This window comes from Armigeres subalbatus, chromosome 3, assembly GCF_024139115.2.
Source record: "Armigeres subalbatus isolate Guangzhou_Male chromosome 3, GZ_Asu_2, whole genome shotgun sequence".
In the NCBI taxonomy this organism is placed as follows: Eukaryota; Metazoa; Arthropoda; class Insecta; order Diptera; family Culicidae; genus Armigeres; species Armigeres subalbatus.
The window spans coordinates 66,319,653-66,335,420 of NC_085141.1; the positions used below are offsets into that span (position 1 = coordinate 66,319,653).

Consider the following 15,768-nt stretch of genomic DNA (forward strand, 5'->3'; position numbering starts at 1 on the left):
GGTAACATAATCACGGCTAGTGAACCAACATTCTGAATATTTTCCGTTCTTTCTATATATTACCATCTATTATCTGAATTTTCTCAATAAATTATTGGTTGGTTGGTAATGGCTGGTTTCCTACTCGCCGCTGCCAGCATTAAGGCGCTAACGTATATGTGCAAACAGCCAGCATGAGAACCACCGGATATTTGAATGGGGAAAACACCTAACGCGGGTTATCTCAAAGTTAGGAACTTTTCAAGTAAAACTATTTGGTACTAGTTAAGTACACGCCCGTTTCAAATCACTCAGAGACAGAGTGAAATTATATGATATCTCTTTTTTTTGACGGAAATCTTACTCATTTTTCTTAAAAAAAGTTACACTTGTCGAATTTTAACTAAAAGTTAAACGAATCGGTAGAATGGTTCACAGCCTAACCACCACATATTTTTTTGTTGAAGGTGCTTTATTTTGAATCTTAGATGCCTTTCGCCAAACTGATTTCAGAAAGTTAACTCCTAGTGTGCCGCTGGAAGCACTCACAAGGTGGGTGATTCAGTTTCTACTATGTCTAGGATAGCATAACCTTTTCGAACTTTTGGCTTTTTAGGCAAGGTAATAATAAAAATAAGAAAAATCTAAAGAGTAAATTGTTTCAAATCATATCATGAACACAGTCTGCAGTCGAGATGTGAAGGAAATCAACAGGTCCGTACAGAAATTAACATAGAGTGTGGCACTTTCATCAATTCAAGACCAAATTCGGAATATTATTCGGGTTAAAGTTATGCTGATCTCATAAAATTGAAATACGTTTAATCTCAGTGTACTTCTCGAGTTTTTTCGAACCATAATTTAAATATGGTTTTCATATATTTTGATTGAACGTGTAACTGACTATACAGTATCAACTCACTCACACAAACAAACATAGTACCACCTCGGCTCACCGACAGCGCTGCTAACAGTGTCGCCCGATTTCCGACTGTGTTGCCAGTCTTCTTGATAATGTGGTCTTCGAACGAAATCAAATTTAATCCTCTGTCCCAAAATCCTGAAATCAAATCTCAAACCCAATTAATTAAATTACTGTTGAATTCAACTCCTCCTAGAAGTGTGCACAACCATCGCCGACATTTCTGCATCGGCGCGCCACTGATACAATCTATCACGTATCTGACCTATAATTGTCAACGCCGGTTCACAATTGTGAAAATCGTGAATTTTCAGAATTCAGAAAAATTTCGAGTTGAAATTTCGAGAATGTCAAGTCTACATCCCAATAAGTTTTGCGTGGAAAATTCGTAAAATTTCCCAATTGATAACCTTGAAATACTCCAAATAACTCTCCGTGATAATTTCGATGCTTTTCTTGAAAATTCCATGCAATATCCCACTGAATAATCATCTGTTGAAATCCCAAGATTTTTCTTCTAAATTCCAAAAGATTCCCCGTTAAAAACTGAGTAATTTTCCGTGAAAATTTAGAATTATTTCCGAGGTAATTTAAGTTCAAACGGACATTCCGAAATATTTCCGTGGAAATTTAGAATGGTTTCCTACGATATTTTTCAATTTGTCTTGCAAATTTGGAGCAATTTCTTGATGAAATTTAAATAAATTTTATGGGCATTCCAAAAAATATTTTGTGTATAATTTTCGGTGGAAATTATGGGGAATTTTTAGTTGAACTTTTTGTGAACTTCTTGTAAAAAAATCGAATAAATTTTCGTGAAAATTATTAGGGTTTTTTTACAAAAATTGCAAATAATTTTTTTTTGTGGAAACACAAACTGTTTTTGGTGGGATATTCAAATAATTTCTTGTGGGAGTTTTGAGCAATTTATTTAGAAATTCCGAAAATTTTCCATCGATAATTCCAAAGAATTTGCATTAGAACTGCCGAGGAAATTTACGAATAAGAATTTTCCACGGGCATTTCGAACAATTTTGCTTATACAGCAACCGTTCGCTAACTGGGCTAAAACACCAGCCCAGTTACCGAACGCCGCTTTTTAACTGGGCTGACGAGGGAATTCGCGATGCATTGTTGTGATCGTGTTTTACATGAAGCTTAAAGAATATACCATTCAGAATCCCCTCGTCACCGAGTCTTTGTTGTTGTTTTTTGACGGATAACTGCTTTTTAACTGGGCTTTGGCCCAGTTAGCGAACGCCCAGTTAAAAAACAGTCCAGTTAAAAGGCGCCCAGTTAGCGAACTGTTGCTGTATTTGCAAAGAATTCCTCGCCAAAATTCCGAAGAATTTCCGAAATTAAGCAAAAAAATTCGGGGACTTCCCAGAAAATCTCCAGTGAATATTCTGAAGGGTTTCTCGCAGAAATTTCGGTGATTTCTCTTTACAAGTTCCAAAGAATATCTTTTGGGCATTCCAAAGACTTTTTCTTGGATATTCCAAAATACTTCCTTTGTAAATTAAAAAAAATCCGTCGAAGTACGACATAATTTCCATAGTTTGCAAAGAAGTTCCTGCCGAAAATCAAATGAAATTCTAGTAGAATCTGCAGTAAAATCCAAGTGAAGATTTTGAAAAAAAAATCGAAAGTTTTTATAGAATACTTTGGAGAATTTTCTTGCTTTACACAGAAGAATTTCCTGGTGAAATCCATGATAGTTTTAAGCCGTAGCTCAGACTTTTACTTTAGTGAAATTCATTAAATTTTTAAGGAGAAATGCAAAAGATTATTTCGGTAAAGTCATGCAAAAAAACGGAACCGCCCAAAAATCAAACAAGTGAGCTTCGCACGAAGCTGCTGTATAAATCGCTTTTAAAAAACATTAAATTAAAAAGTCTACGTAGACTTTTGGTATACCCCTCCGTCCCCCTTCGTAGACTATCGTAGACTTTTTCAAAACCCCTCCCTCCCCCTCAAGAGTCTACGTGGTTTATGGACAGCCCCTTATGTTATCGATCATTTAGTAATCTGCGTTCGACCATTTGGTAGTTTGTCAATAACTCATTCCAGAGACCTAATTTCAAAATGTATTGTATGGTGGACTTTTAGTGCGAAAGTTTTTCTACAACTCTCCTAAACAGTTCGATGATCGAATTCCACTATTAAAGGAGTTATGGTGATAGTTGCTATACTCATACTAAATGATAACAAAATATGCAATCATTTAGTTACTGCTACTAGCGCTATAGCTCCGTTATTAGTGAAATTCAAACAACGAACTGTTAGGCAGAGCTGTAGATAAACCTTTGCACTAGAAGTCCACCATACAACATATTTTGAAATTTAGACTCTGGAATGAGTTATTCACAAACTACTAAATGATCGAAGGCAGATTACTAATTGATCGATAACATCCTTGATCGCGGGCGAAAATCAAACGTTGCAAATAAATATATTTGCGCTTGGTTTCGCGCCACTTCCGATTCTGCTTATTTCTTCTTTATTTCGGATGTCTTTGAGGATGATGTCTTCTAGGATTGTGATGTGCTCCACTGAAAGCCAGTCAAGTGGCTTCAGGGGCGAAGTCATGTTAATCCTTTTTCCACGTTGGAGACTCAAAATCCATCCTACTGGAAGCTGCTGTTCGGATTCTTAATTCGGTTAACCTCTTAACAGTTTGCTTAATGTTAATAAAGAGAAGTTCTTATGTAGAGATTGTATAATATAGGGTCGTGCAGCTGCTGCAAGCAATTTTCTGGTATATAGTTCTATGGTTCGGGTGATTTTCATATCTGCATCCCCAGCTTCACATTACAGGAGGCGATTCAAACACAAATTTGTAACAATGTCCAACTTCACTTCTCAGTCGATATCTCTAAGAGTGTCCCCATTTATACATTTGCAATTCAATTCGTCCCCATAAAACTTTTCCACAGAATCCAATCAAGCTTATATTATCCCACTCTTACCAAAACACTGACTTAACGATCGTTGCCCATCAATCCTGTTTCGTTGCAGAGTGGACACATTCACACCTCGTGGGGATCGTTCCTGATCAGACCGGTGCAAAAGTACTCGAACGAGGATACCAACATTTTGCACGAGCTTTCGCGGGAACGGAAAGCAGAGGAGAACGCCGTTGGTGGTCCGGAGCGGCTCGATCCGACGGCACAGGGCGACGGCAGTAACTGTGCCGTCGACACCAAACAGGAAGGTAAGTCGATGAACCTTCATGTTGTTGTGCCGATGAAAATTGAGAAAAATTAAGTTAACTGTTAAGGGATTTTTTTAAACTTTTAAGATATTGTACATACAAAAACAATGCAACAGCCCTTGGTCCTGATGAAGAATGACTAAAATTTATACTTCTCGAACTGCTTTTCAACGCGTGTCCAAAATTTAAAGTAGCGACAACAAAATTATCTTCACCTTCGATCAATTCACAAGCAGTGTTTCCGATACCAGGAATAGTGCAGACAGACCATCGTGCCAAAAATGATCGATGTTTACCGTGACTTAGCGGAGTTGCCGCTGATTGAACGGACAGCCGTCATTGATTCCAAATAGAGAAGAACTCTTCCAAAAATAACTGTCGAATCTGAACAGCAAGCTCCACTAGCTAGCGAAAAACGGTGATGTTAATTTATTTTATCTGCCATCGATAAATTTACGAGATAATTTACATAATTGGATTCGAAGTTTTTCAGAAAAAAAAACTTGAACTACCCAAGAGAGAACCCTTCTTCACTTCACAAATGTGTGTAACGTTAATTAGGGGGTTTGTATCGTTCGGCACTGATCAGTCGATGAATGAGATGCCAAGCAGGCGGAAACTTGTTAGTGATCGTTAGAAACCATTGAATACGGCATTTCTGGTAGAATTATAAAATTTGAGAATAAATAAATTAAATAAATCAATACCAGGAAACCGTTTTTCTACTCTAATGACTATCAAAATGACACGAGCATAGACATCGTAGCAATTGCAAATAATATTTACCTAACCAATAAACCTAGACTATGTTTACGCACTAATTATATATTAAGTGGCGTATAAATTAAATTGTCTTCATTCAACTTCCAATAAGCGTAAACTATGATTGACGGTGCAAATAAAATAGAGTTTGCGCTAGATTTTAGGGGGAACTTCACAGTTTAGGTTGAATTAACTGACAAGCATAATATTTTTGAAGTGTATTGAAAAAAATATTCTGTTAAATTTTGGTGGAATTTTTTTTATTCTTCACTAGGCGAACCAGTTCGATCTCGCTTCTGTTTTTTTTAACTGTCAATAGTTTGCTTTTTTGCAGCGTCACACTCTATATCGATTTTAACTTGCGCTGATGGCTTTCTTTGAAACTTCCTCGTCAAATGCGCCAACTTTCTGTATATATATAAACAAACCTGAGGTCAAAGCGAATCGATTAGTGAAAAAATCTTGTTCGTGAATTATATTGCCTCAAAGGAAATTCAAACTCATTTTTATATATAGAATATGAATATTAAAGAGATTTTCAGCCCGGGGCATCAGGTCGAAAATTTTATTAAACTTCCCGTGGAAATTTTGAAGAATTTGCTGTTAAAAATTCGAAAGAAATGTCCGTGAACATTCTAAAGCATTGTCGTTGCGAAAAAAAATCCAAAAACAAATATCGTGGGAATTCTAAATTGGATACTTTTTAGAATTTCAACCTTCAATCTTTAAATAAATTTAAAATTGTCCGTTGAGAGCTGTGATGTAAGACAGTAAACATTTCTTCAGGCTTTCTTGGACTCATTGATCGTTGATGATGAAAATATTGTTTTCAGTGAGCAACAGTAATTTAAAATGATAACGAATACAGAAACAGGTACCCTCACGACGGTAGAAGAAAACTTCTAAATCAATCGGGCCATGTTGCCTTAATTCTTTCAAATACACTTGTATATGGATAGCGAGTAGAGAGGATCAAAGATCAGCACCGATTGCCACCGGACCGTAATGGCCAATGGTCGTCATCGTGGCAAAGAAGTAATCGATCATGATTACCGTTGTTTGAGGAAGAAATATTTGACAGTTCAGCTCATCACTCAAGCCGTACTTTGTGCGTGGCACGTGTGGCAGGCCGATCATAAGAAACAAAATCTGGTTTCATCACGCATGTTGCGTGAGCGGCGATGATTCTGATTTGTATTTGATTGATGATCATTCTTTTTATGATATGTTTAAGCGTCAGGTTTTGGTGGTAGTGTTTTGTTGACCAGATTCAGTACAACATATGGATGTTTCGCTGAAAATTTAACAAAAACAGCAAAATTTGGTTAGCTGTTTTCCAAACACTACAGTTCGTCAGAGTATGATCAACATGTCCCAAACCAATAAATAAAATCAATGTTGATGCAAACATTGAAACCTGAATGTTATCAAAAGGCATTAATCATAAGTTCTAAATCCAGTATTAAAATTTAAGTAACTGCTGCTGCTTATGAATACACATTCAACCAATTCAATACTAGTCGACCTTCAGATCCTTTGCTTTGTAACAAACATCTCCGTGGGAACTGCGGAGTCGTCATCGATACGGCTCATAAATCACTCCTCGATTTAGCTCTCATTAAGCAGCGCTAAACACCAAGCTAAGCGCTATCTAATTCCCTAATCAGCTTAAACTAACCAAACCTGTACTTCGACCAAAACGCTACCTTCAACGTTCCATTGAAGTCGCTCTATGCTGCTATCCAACCTCAACTTTATGAGATTCAGCAACAGCAACTGTCACAGCACGTCTCTTTTCCTTGTCGAACATTTTTAATAACATATTTATTAGCCGTATCGTTAATTGCATAACTATGCGCTTAGCACAGGAACTCCTACGGCATACATTAACTAAGCTGCCAAGTCGATGCAATCCGAGGTGACTCAAAGTCTTGAGCTTGGTTCAAACCACCACCAGACGGTTTATTGCATTCAGCAAAGGTGATAGTCGTCGGCATCAGCTGGCTTAGCGACGCGAAGCGTTTGAGAAATGTGAACCCAAGGCAGGTCGACTGACTATTTTAATCATTCGACAGGCTCGATGGCAAATTTATTGAGTGGTTGCAAATCGACAGAAAGATTTACCCACGTGGCCATAAATATATGAAGGTATGAAGCCGAGTTCTTCGCGTTGGGACCACCTCGGAGATATCTCCTCGACCGACTGTTTTATGAGACCGTGAGGACATCAGAACACTGCAATTGATCGGTAAATGTGCGCGTTGTCATAACTTGCATATTTGACATTTTTGAAAGGGTTGGCTCTCGCAGTCAAAACCTGACGGCTTCTGAAATGCAACGTGTTTGAAATAATCAATCATTAGGCAAGGAAGTGGTGACGGACAGACGATTAATTGCTGACACTGGTTGAATCATGATTTATGAATTAAGCCAAGCCAGATGCTAGTGGAAGGCTGTTGATGCAATTGTTGGGGAACTAATCAGACAAATCAATCGGAGAATCTCATTGTTCCAATTTCGCGCGAACTTACTCGCCCATTCAGTATCATCCCTGGCCGTACAGTCACGTCCCATGGAACTGGTCGCTCAGTGTCTATATGACTAACCTGCTTCCGAGGCACGTAACCCCAATACTGTCGGTTAAACTAAACTTGAAAATAGTGAATGAAATGGCGATCACCATATGGCAAAAGGTGAACCAGGTTTATTGAACCTCCATTGTCCGATAAGGGTCTGTTATGGCTTAGATGGCAAGCTGTAGCAAAATAAACAGATAGCCGTTGGTCCTGCTGTTTGCATTTCGTAACATCTCTATATGGTGATAACGATGAAAGATGCTTATCGTCAAGAAATCTGACTTCATTCCCGAATCAGCTGGAATCTGGAGCGGATGTTGGTTGTCGGTTGATTAGTGATTAGTGGAATCTATTTAAATGTTATTACATTGAAGTATAGTGCTATCATGCTTTTGTTTTGATCCTAGTGTATAAAATTTTTATTTAGTTTGCCAAGATAAATATATTTTTGAATATGTGATTTAGTGACATTTGGTCAAAAATTAAAAAATCACGGAGCAAATTAGCTAATGAAAATCATATGAAAATACTTTTTTATTAAAATAGTATTGTAGTATAGATTTTAACATTTGGAATTCTTCAATAAAGAATCTTGAATCTTGTCTTTGACAATTAATATAAGTGAAATCAAAGTGAAATCTGCATGACTGCATACACTTTACACAATTTGGTTATGTATATGTTTAAGAATATAACAAACAGAAATCCGATGAGTATGGTTCATAATATAGATTAAGATATTTGAACTGTTTGGAGAGTCCGACACGCAATGCGGTGATATATAGCTAAACATCAGTTCAACTTATATGAAAATCTTTACTCATGGATAGTTTTAATTTTTTGTGGATATCGTGGCCTTGTGGCTAGTGGCGTTAGTTATCAGAACGAATGTGTTGTGTAGTGTGATTTCGTTTACCGCACAGTAGGGAACACCTCCTTAGCCGTGCGGTAAGACGCGCGGGTACAAAGTAAGACCATGCTGAGGGTGGCTGGGTTCGATTACTGGTGCCGGTCTAGACAATTTTCGGGTTGGAAATTGTCTCGACTTCCCTGGGCATAAAAGTATCATCGTGTTAGCCTCATGATATACGAATGCAAAAATGGTAACTTGGCTTAGAAACCTCGCAGTTAATAACTGTGGAAGTGCTTAATGAACACTAAGTTGCGAGGCGGCTCTGTCCCAGTGTGGGGATGTAATGCCAATAAGAAGAAGAAGAAGAAGAAGAAGGGAACACCTTTTCATGCTCACTTAACGATCTATACTTGATCTCATTGTGTGTTTAATGTGAAAATATCCTGTCAATTAACTAATGTTGAGCGTTAGGTATTCAACTTGCATGACCTCAAAATAAGTGATAAAAAGTTCTTATGTTGCAAATTTCCGGCGATCTGTCATTTTCGGCAAATATTATTTTCAAAAAAATATATTTTCGGAGAAACGATATTTTTAGGGAAATGTTATGTTCGGAGAGCTGATGGTGATGATGATAATGATTCCAAACTCGTTTTACATGGAGAAGTACTAAAAAAATATAAATTGACAAAACCTCCAATCTTTCTGAAAATTTGGCATAATATTATTTATCTGTAAACATTACTATCGAACTATTAAATGGACCATATATTTTATTTATTTTTTGGGCAAAAGTGTATCAAAATCTGGAATGTGACTGTTATGCCAATAAATAGGAAGATGGGGCAAAACAAGTGGGTTTTGATTTGTAAGTTTCTTGAACGAAGCCTATTATTTTATCAGGTTTTCTTAAAGATGACATCATTTTAAGTCTATTTCTAGAAGAAAATCAAAATCGTCAAAAATCGACTTAGAACTCTTATGCGAATCGCGGCAGTTAGGTTGCTTTGACTGTAATTCTGCCTCATTGGACTCACCCTCTTCAGGCAACAATAGATAGTTTGGTAATATGATAGTTAAGTGCATCAAATTAATAATTTTAAGTAGTTTTGTGAGATACAGAAGTAATTTTAATTGTTTGTTTCGAATTGAACAATAAGAAGACGTCCTATTAACAGGAGCGGGGTTCTTCTTCCGGCGTTCGGCGTAAAGGCCCCCGTTGAAAAACAAAAAGAAAATTCATCTAGTTGCTGATGACCATACTGGTGGAGTACATATTCAGAAATCTGCTTTACTTTATATATACTTCTTTATCTTACTTTTAGTTGAGCTTTAATTTTTTACGGGAATGTAAATCATTGCACATTTTTTATGTGATAGTATACTACCGTTCTACGCATTCTTGTACCAAATTCAAAAAAATGCAACTGAGCAAATCGCATTTGGACCAAAACTATAATTTTCACTCCAGACCTCATACAAGTGACTATTAAGGGAGCTCTATTGTAATGACTTCATTTAAAGTTTTAGTTCTGAAATATAATTTGCGACCTTATTCATGAAAATAGTTTAGCGGGACATTTATTCCGAGAAATATAACGCTTATTTGCGGATTTCTACGCATATGAGCCCCGCTGAGTGAACCATCTCGTTAATGACTACTATGATCGACACGCAGCAAGGCTGAATCAACAAAAATGACAGTTGTCCGCCGCCTCCGTATCGAGTGGTGTGTCCCCGAAAACGCGAGCACTTTGAAACTTGGATTCTGTCAGGAGTGACCTTAATAGGGGGAATGACGGCTTTGGCAGGTTTTGTTCTATTATTGACAGGGGGGTTTTTATGACTGACAAGGCTCAAATTTGGCCTAAACATTCTTTGCATATAAAAGAATATTGTGGCCAAATTTCATAAAATTTGGTCGACAAAAACCCCCCTGCCAATAATAGAACAAAACCTGCCAAAGCCGTCTTTCCCCCTATATAAATTTGTACTGCTCACATGGTTGATGTTGTTAGATGAGCTGTTGTGATAATGTGTGGCAGCCAGTTTGATTAAGATAATTTAATAACATTTCGATCGTTCAATTTTATAGAAGATTCGAGGGTTCTAGCTACCGTATGTCTTTCGTTGAATTTTTTTGGCAGTATTTCGACCAAATTGGTGAAGAATTGTGTTTGTATGGTGGTTTGTGTGGAAGGGATTTAGGATTTATGTTGACCTTAATTCTTCATACGATTGCCGGATCGTGTTAGATTCGGTTGTGCACGCAATCCTGGCTACCGTGTACATGGGCGGAGCATGCGGATGACTCATTACCATTACTGTTGAGTTGATTTAGCGATGTAATTGGCATTGTTTATATGAGATAAATAGAGAATTTGGTGCAGTTAGCGTCAACTGATTTACTATCAGAATCAACGCACGATGAGTTAGTTTGTCTGTGGTTTTATTTGGAAAACGGAACTGGTGTTGTGAGCGTATGTGTTTGTGATTACTAATATACGAAATTTGTTAGTTTCTCATTTCATGTATCAATGAGATTCTTGCCCATACATAATAAGAAGGTTGAGTACATTTTCTTCAATATACTGTATATTTATATATTGTGAAAATGTTGTGGGGTGTTCAATTTGTAGGGTGGATATTTCTCAATTATGTATTAAAAATAGGTGATACATTTTTTTCAGCCAGATGTCAGATAGAGTGTAGAGGAATCTAGCAATTTCTCATATGCCCAGTTGTAATGATTTTTATGGGTTTTTGTACAGGATTGTGAGATAAAACATACAAAACACGTCTGGTGGCTTCCGCTCGTGAATACATTCCACAGAAAAGCCCAATATAATTTTTTAGAGAGAGTTTACATTTTTGTCTCTTGAATCCCCCCGCGTCGAAGAAATGAGTTTCTTTGAAAATAAATGTAGGTTTTGCAACTGCAAAACAACTTTGCAACTAATTGCTCATTTATAGGTTGTAGTTTATAGGTAGCAGATTATCGCGGACAGTTAAAAGATAAATTTACATTAGTTCTACCGGAGCGATTGATTGTCTGCCCTTTCGTTGGGTGAACAAGAACACAACAAAATACGTCGTAGCTTTGTTCTCGCGTCAACATTAACATGCTAGTTACTTGGATTACATCACTTACCAAGGTGAATCCTGATCTAAGTAATGACACTTCCTCTCCCTACTTACAATACTCCTTCCCGTAACAACCGTAGAGATGCAGACGATTCGTCGGTCTCTAAAACAACGGTTGTTACACTAACATTCCTTCCCTTCCCTAGATGATCGTAAGGACGTGGCCGGCGCCGTTATTGACCCATTGAAAGTTGAGCTTTCAGAACTTGCACATTGAGGATGGAGTGCTAATCCCAAGTCCCATCTGTTGGTTCTCTGTGCAATTCCGCTAGTTCTGGTCAATCACGGAGTAGCAACTACGAATTGTACGGTCATCTCATGCTCATGCTCTCATGCTCATGCTCATGCTCACATGGTTGATGTTGTTAGATCACAGTGCTATCACTTAAAATAAAGATCCTTTTAGCCGGCCTTAATTCCAACTAAAAGTAGCAAGGCTTACGAGAATTAAGCATTGAATACTTTTTTATGAGCAACACTCTATAAAATAACAGACTCTGCCATAATAATGAGATAAATACCTATGCGTAGAAATTCAACAATGGGACAAATCGACTTGATGTTGTTTTCAATATGCTTCCAGCACTTCGAGAATATAAACAGTGAACTCCCCCTTACTCGATGTTCTGTAACTCGATATTCTCCCTTACTCGATGAAATTTAAAGTCCCTTGAATCTAGCATACTGTGTTCCGTAAGTCGATACCTCCGTTACTCGATATTCTCTAAGTGCCGTTTTCTTCACCTCCGTTTAATTCTTAAGCGGTGCTTACCCATACGATTAAACCTGGTGTAAGTACTAAGCGGAGGCCCACACATCATCTATTTATCGACTTCAAAGCCGCATATGATACAATCGATCGGGACCAGCTATGGCAGCTAATGCACGAACACGGATTTCCGAATAAACTGACACGGCAAGGTGATGGCCTTTCGTGTCTGCTATTCAACATCGCTTTGGAGGGAAGTGCAAAGGGAAGTACGAAGTACATGATAGGAAGAGGCTGAAGAGAAGTCATATAAGCCACCCACCACGAGTTTAGATCAGTGATAACGAAATCGAGGTGGTAGAAGAACTTGTGTATTCGGGCTCACTGGTGACTGCCGAAAATGATACCAGCAGAAAAATTGGGAGATGTATAGTGGCTGGAAATCGTACGCTTCGATCGAATAGAGTTCGCCGCCGTACCAAACTGACAATCTACAAAACACTCATTAGACCAGCAGTTAGCAGTCCTCTACGGACACGAGACCTGGACGAAGCTCGTGGAGGACCAACGCGCACTTTTAGAAACTTTTTTCGAAAGAAAAGTGCTGCATACCATCTATGGTGGGGTGCAGATGGCGGATGGTACGTGGAGGAGGCGAATGAACCACGAGTTGCATGAGCTGCTGGGAGAACCATCCATCGTTCACACCGCGAAAATCGGACGACTGCGGTGGGCCGGGCACGTAGCCAGAATATCGGACAGTAACCCGGTGAAAATGGTTCTCGACAACGATCCGACGGGTACATGAAGGCGAGGTGCGCAGCGGGCAAGGTGGAAGTGACTTGCGGACCCTCCGTAGACTGCGTGGTTGGCGACGTGTAGCCATGGACCGAGCCGAATGGAGAAGACTCTTAGATACCGCACAGGCCGCTTCGGCTTGAGTCAACGCCTGTGGTTACCGTCGCAGTGAAGGCAGGTCTAGGGCTGGCTGTCTGGTGATTAGACGCTGGACCGTCTCTCTGACTAGGCCGAAACGACCAGACAATTAACTCATATCGAAAACCCTTTTTATAAAAAATTATCTCAACTCTTTGGGTTTGCTCTGAAAAGAGCCCTCGCATGCAACTTGTTGCAAGTAAATCAGTCAACGCTTAGTTCCAAAAAGTATGTGTACAATAGCTAGACAATGTCTAGTAGCCATGCCCATCCCTAGTAACATTTAGGTTTTATGCTGGTTTTGTAACACTCTTGTAGAGTAAATAATGGTCTTTGATAGCGTTATAAAACTTAAAATGTTACTTGGGATAAAACAAAAATATCAATTAATAGTAGTTTGTGCAACAAAATAGCGTGTGCAACTCGTTGCAAAACTCGATTTTTTCAGCACTCGTAGTATTTATCCAACTCGGCAAGCCTCGTTGGATAAACGTACAACTCGTGCTGAAAAAATCATCTTTTTGCAACGAGTTGCACACGCTATTTTTTGCAATGACGAAAAATGGGCTTTAATATGTTAAATCTATACCAAAATTGTACAATCGAATTTACTCCACATGATCATTCATGCCAATAAATTATGTTGCGGCAGAGAACAATAAGATTCCATCTTATCGTGCCAAATTGCATAGCTTGAAAAGCTATGAAGCGATGGATGCAATTGCCTTTGGAAAATTGGGATGTTATGTCCAACAAACTATTTATTACGAGACGCTTAGAGTACACTATTTAAACACTCACCCAAACTAATTCAGCTAAATATAGTCATGTAACTACTGTCCCAATGTAGGTTTTTCATTATAGCACCCAAATGAGTGCTATAATGAATATTATGCAACCCATTTGAGTTGCATAATGGTCATTAAAGCACCCATTCTGTTGGTATGGAAAAGTAGGCCGTTTTATCACTAAAATAACAACTGTAAACCAGGTATTATGATCAGGAATTGCAAAAACTCATTATTTCTATCAATAATGTTTGAATAATTATAAAAACTGCATAAAAACGCCATTCAAAATAAAATAGGGGACAACTATAGCGACATTGATTGATTTGTTAATATAATAAGGGTGCTTACAACCGACTTTCGCAGCCTCTTTGTAATGTGAAGAGAACAAATTTCGCTCTCAAATGTCCCCATGCACTAATATTCATAAATTTTTATTAATTTTAATAAAGATTGAAAAATATTTTATATAATTTACACAATTGCAATTCAGAAAATCCTTAAAAGTTGTCCCCACTCGAAATCCTGGCTACGCCCATGGAAATGGAACATGTAAATCAAAAGGGAGACCATAATACGTATCTTAAAATGCTTGATTTATGGATTATTGAAGTTTTATATACGAAACACGTTGCTGATACCTATTGCTTGACATCTTACTTACTTACTTACTTACTTTCTTACTGGCTCTAGCAGCGCTTAAGTAAATTTCAATAGCACTCACTGCCTATAATACTATTAATGTAAAATGGGAAATTTGTAACTTTGATTTTCTAAAAGGTTCGAGTAAACAAAGAAAACCGTGAAGTTGCACTTGATTTGTCAAACGCAAAATAACGCTTGTGAACAAAAACAAGTACGTGAGCTGTAGTTTAAAAAAATACTAGCTGTATGTGCCCAGCCTTTCTCGGATTCGCCAGTTTGCTTCGCAGTTGTTTTTTTACAATAGGAAAATGCTAAAATGAATTGGTCATCAGGGTGATGGTATTTTGTTATTGATACTTCATCATGTGACTTCACTTTTGAAAACATTGATCGGATTTTAAAGAGAAGTCATCAAATCCACCATCGCCTTATTCCGGGTAAACGCCTATTTTTAAAGAAATCCTTTCTACATCCATCATCGCCCTATTACGGGAAAACGGCTTTTCCTCAATAAGGGATCAATCCCACCGTCGCCTTATTCCAGACAAAGGCTTTATGACAATGACTTTGTTTTTACATACATTATGTCTAGGGGTAGTGGAAATTCGCGACAAATTTTTCAAAATTTCGCGGGTAGCTCATTCAGAAAATCTGGAAATTCGCGGTAAATTATATTTCGGCACAAAAAATAAAAAAGACAATGTAGATTCCATATTTGTTCGAATTGTTGCGTTTATTAATTTCAAATTATTTTTTTTATTATTTCTTTGCATTACTGGTCAAAAGCACTTGGTTTGCCAAATTTTTTTCCGTCAACTTTTGGCGCTGGGAAGTGTTGATTAAATTGTACTGCCTTATACTACGTTCAGCATCTACCGAGTTTCCAGGAATAGACAGATATTTCACCACCATTTTGAAGAGCTGAGGAAAGCGGTCTCGGTTTGCAAACCAAAACGAGAGTGGATCGTCATTTTCCTGTATTTCCGTAACGGCATGTTTGTAGGCCGATAGCTCATCCTGTATCATAGACTTGTTGGTTGCACATTTTGAAATTCCATCGAACAGGTCATCGAACAGGCTTTGAGGAATTTTATTGGTGCAATCGATTAATTCTCTTATTTAGGATAAACTTTCCTAAAGAATCCATATTTTTCACGTCTCTAACTATTTTTAAAATTTGAAAGAAAAACAAAATTGTCCTTCAATTTAATTTTGGCTCAACATTCGACCAATTTCGGCC

General features: G+C 37.8%; 1 protein-coding gene across 4 annotated transcripts in view; it reads left to right on the plus strand.

Moving 5' to 3' along the window:
* The window catches only part of LOC134219229 (A disintegrin and metalloproteinase with thrombospondin motifs 1), a 740,918-nt gene that overhangs the window by 531,531 nt on the left and 193,619 nt on the right, over nt 1-15,768 (plus strand). For all 4 annotated transcript variants that reach the window (XM_062697927.1, XM_062697929.1, XM_062697930.1 and 1 more), the window contains exon 6: nt 3,920-4,115. In XM_062697927.1, coding sequence (XP_062553911.1) covers nt 3,920-4,115 — 196 coding nt within the window. The remainder of the gene's footprint in view (nt 1-3,919; nt 4,116-15,768) is intronic.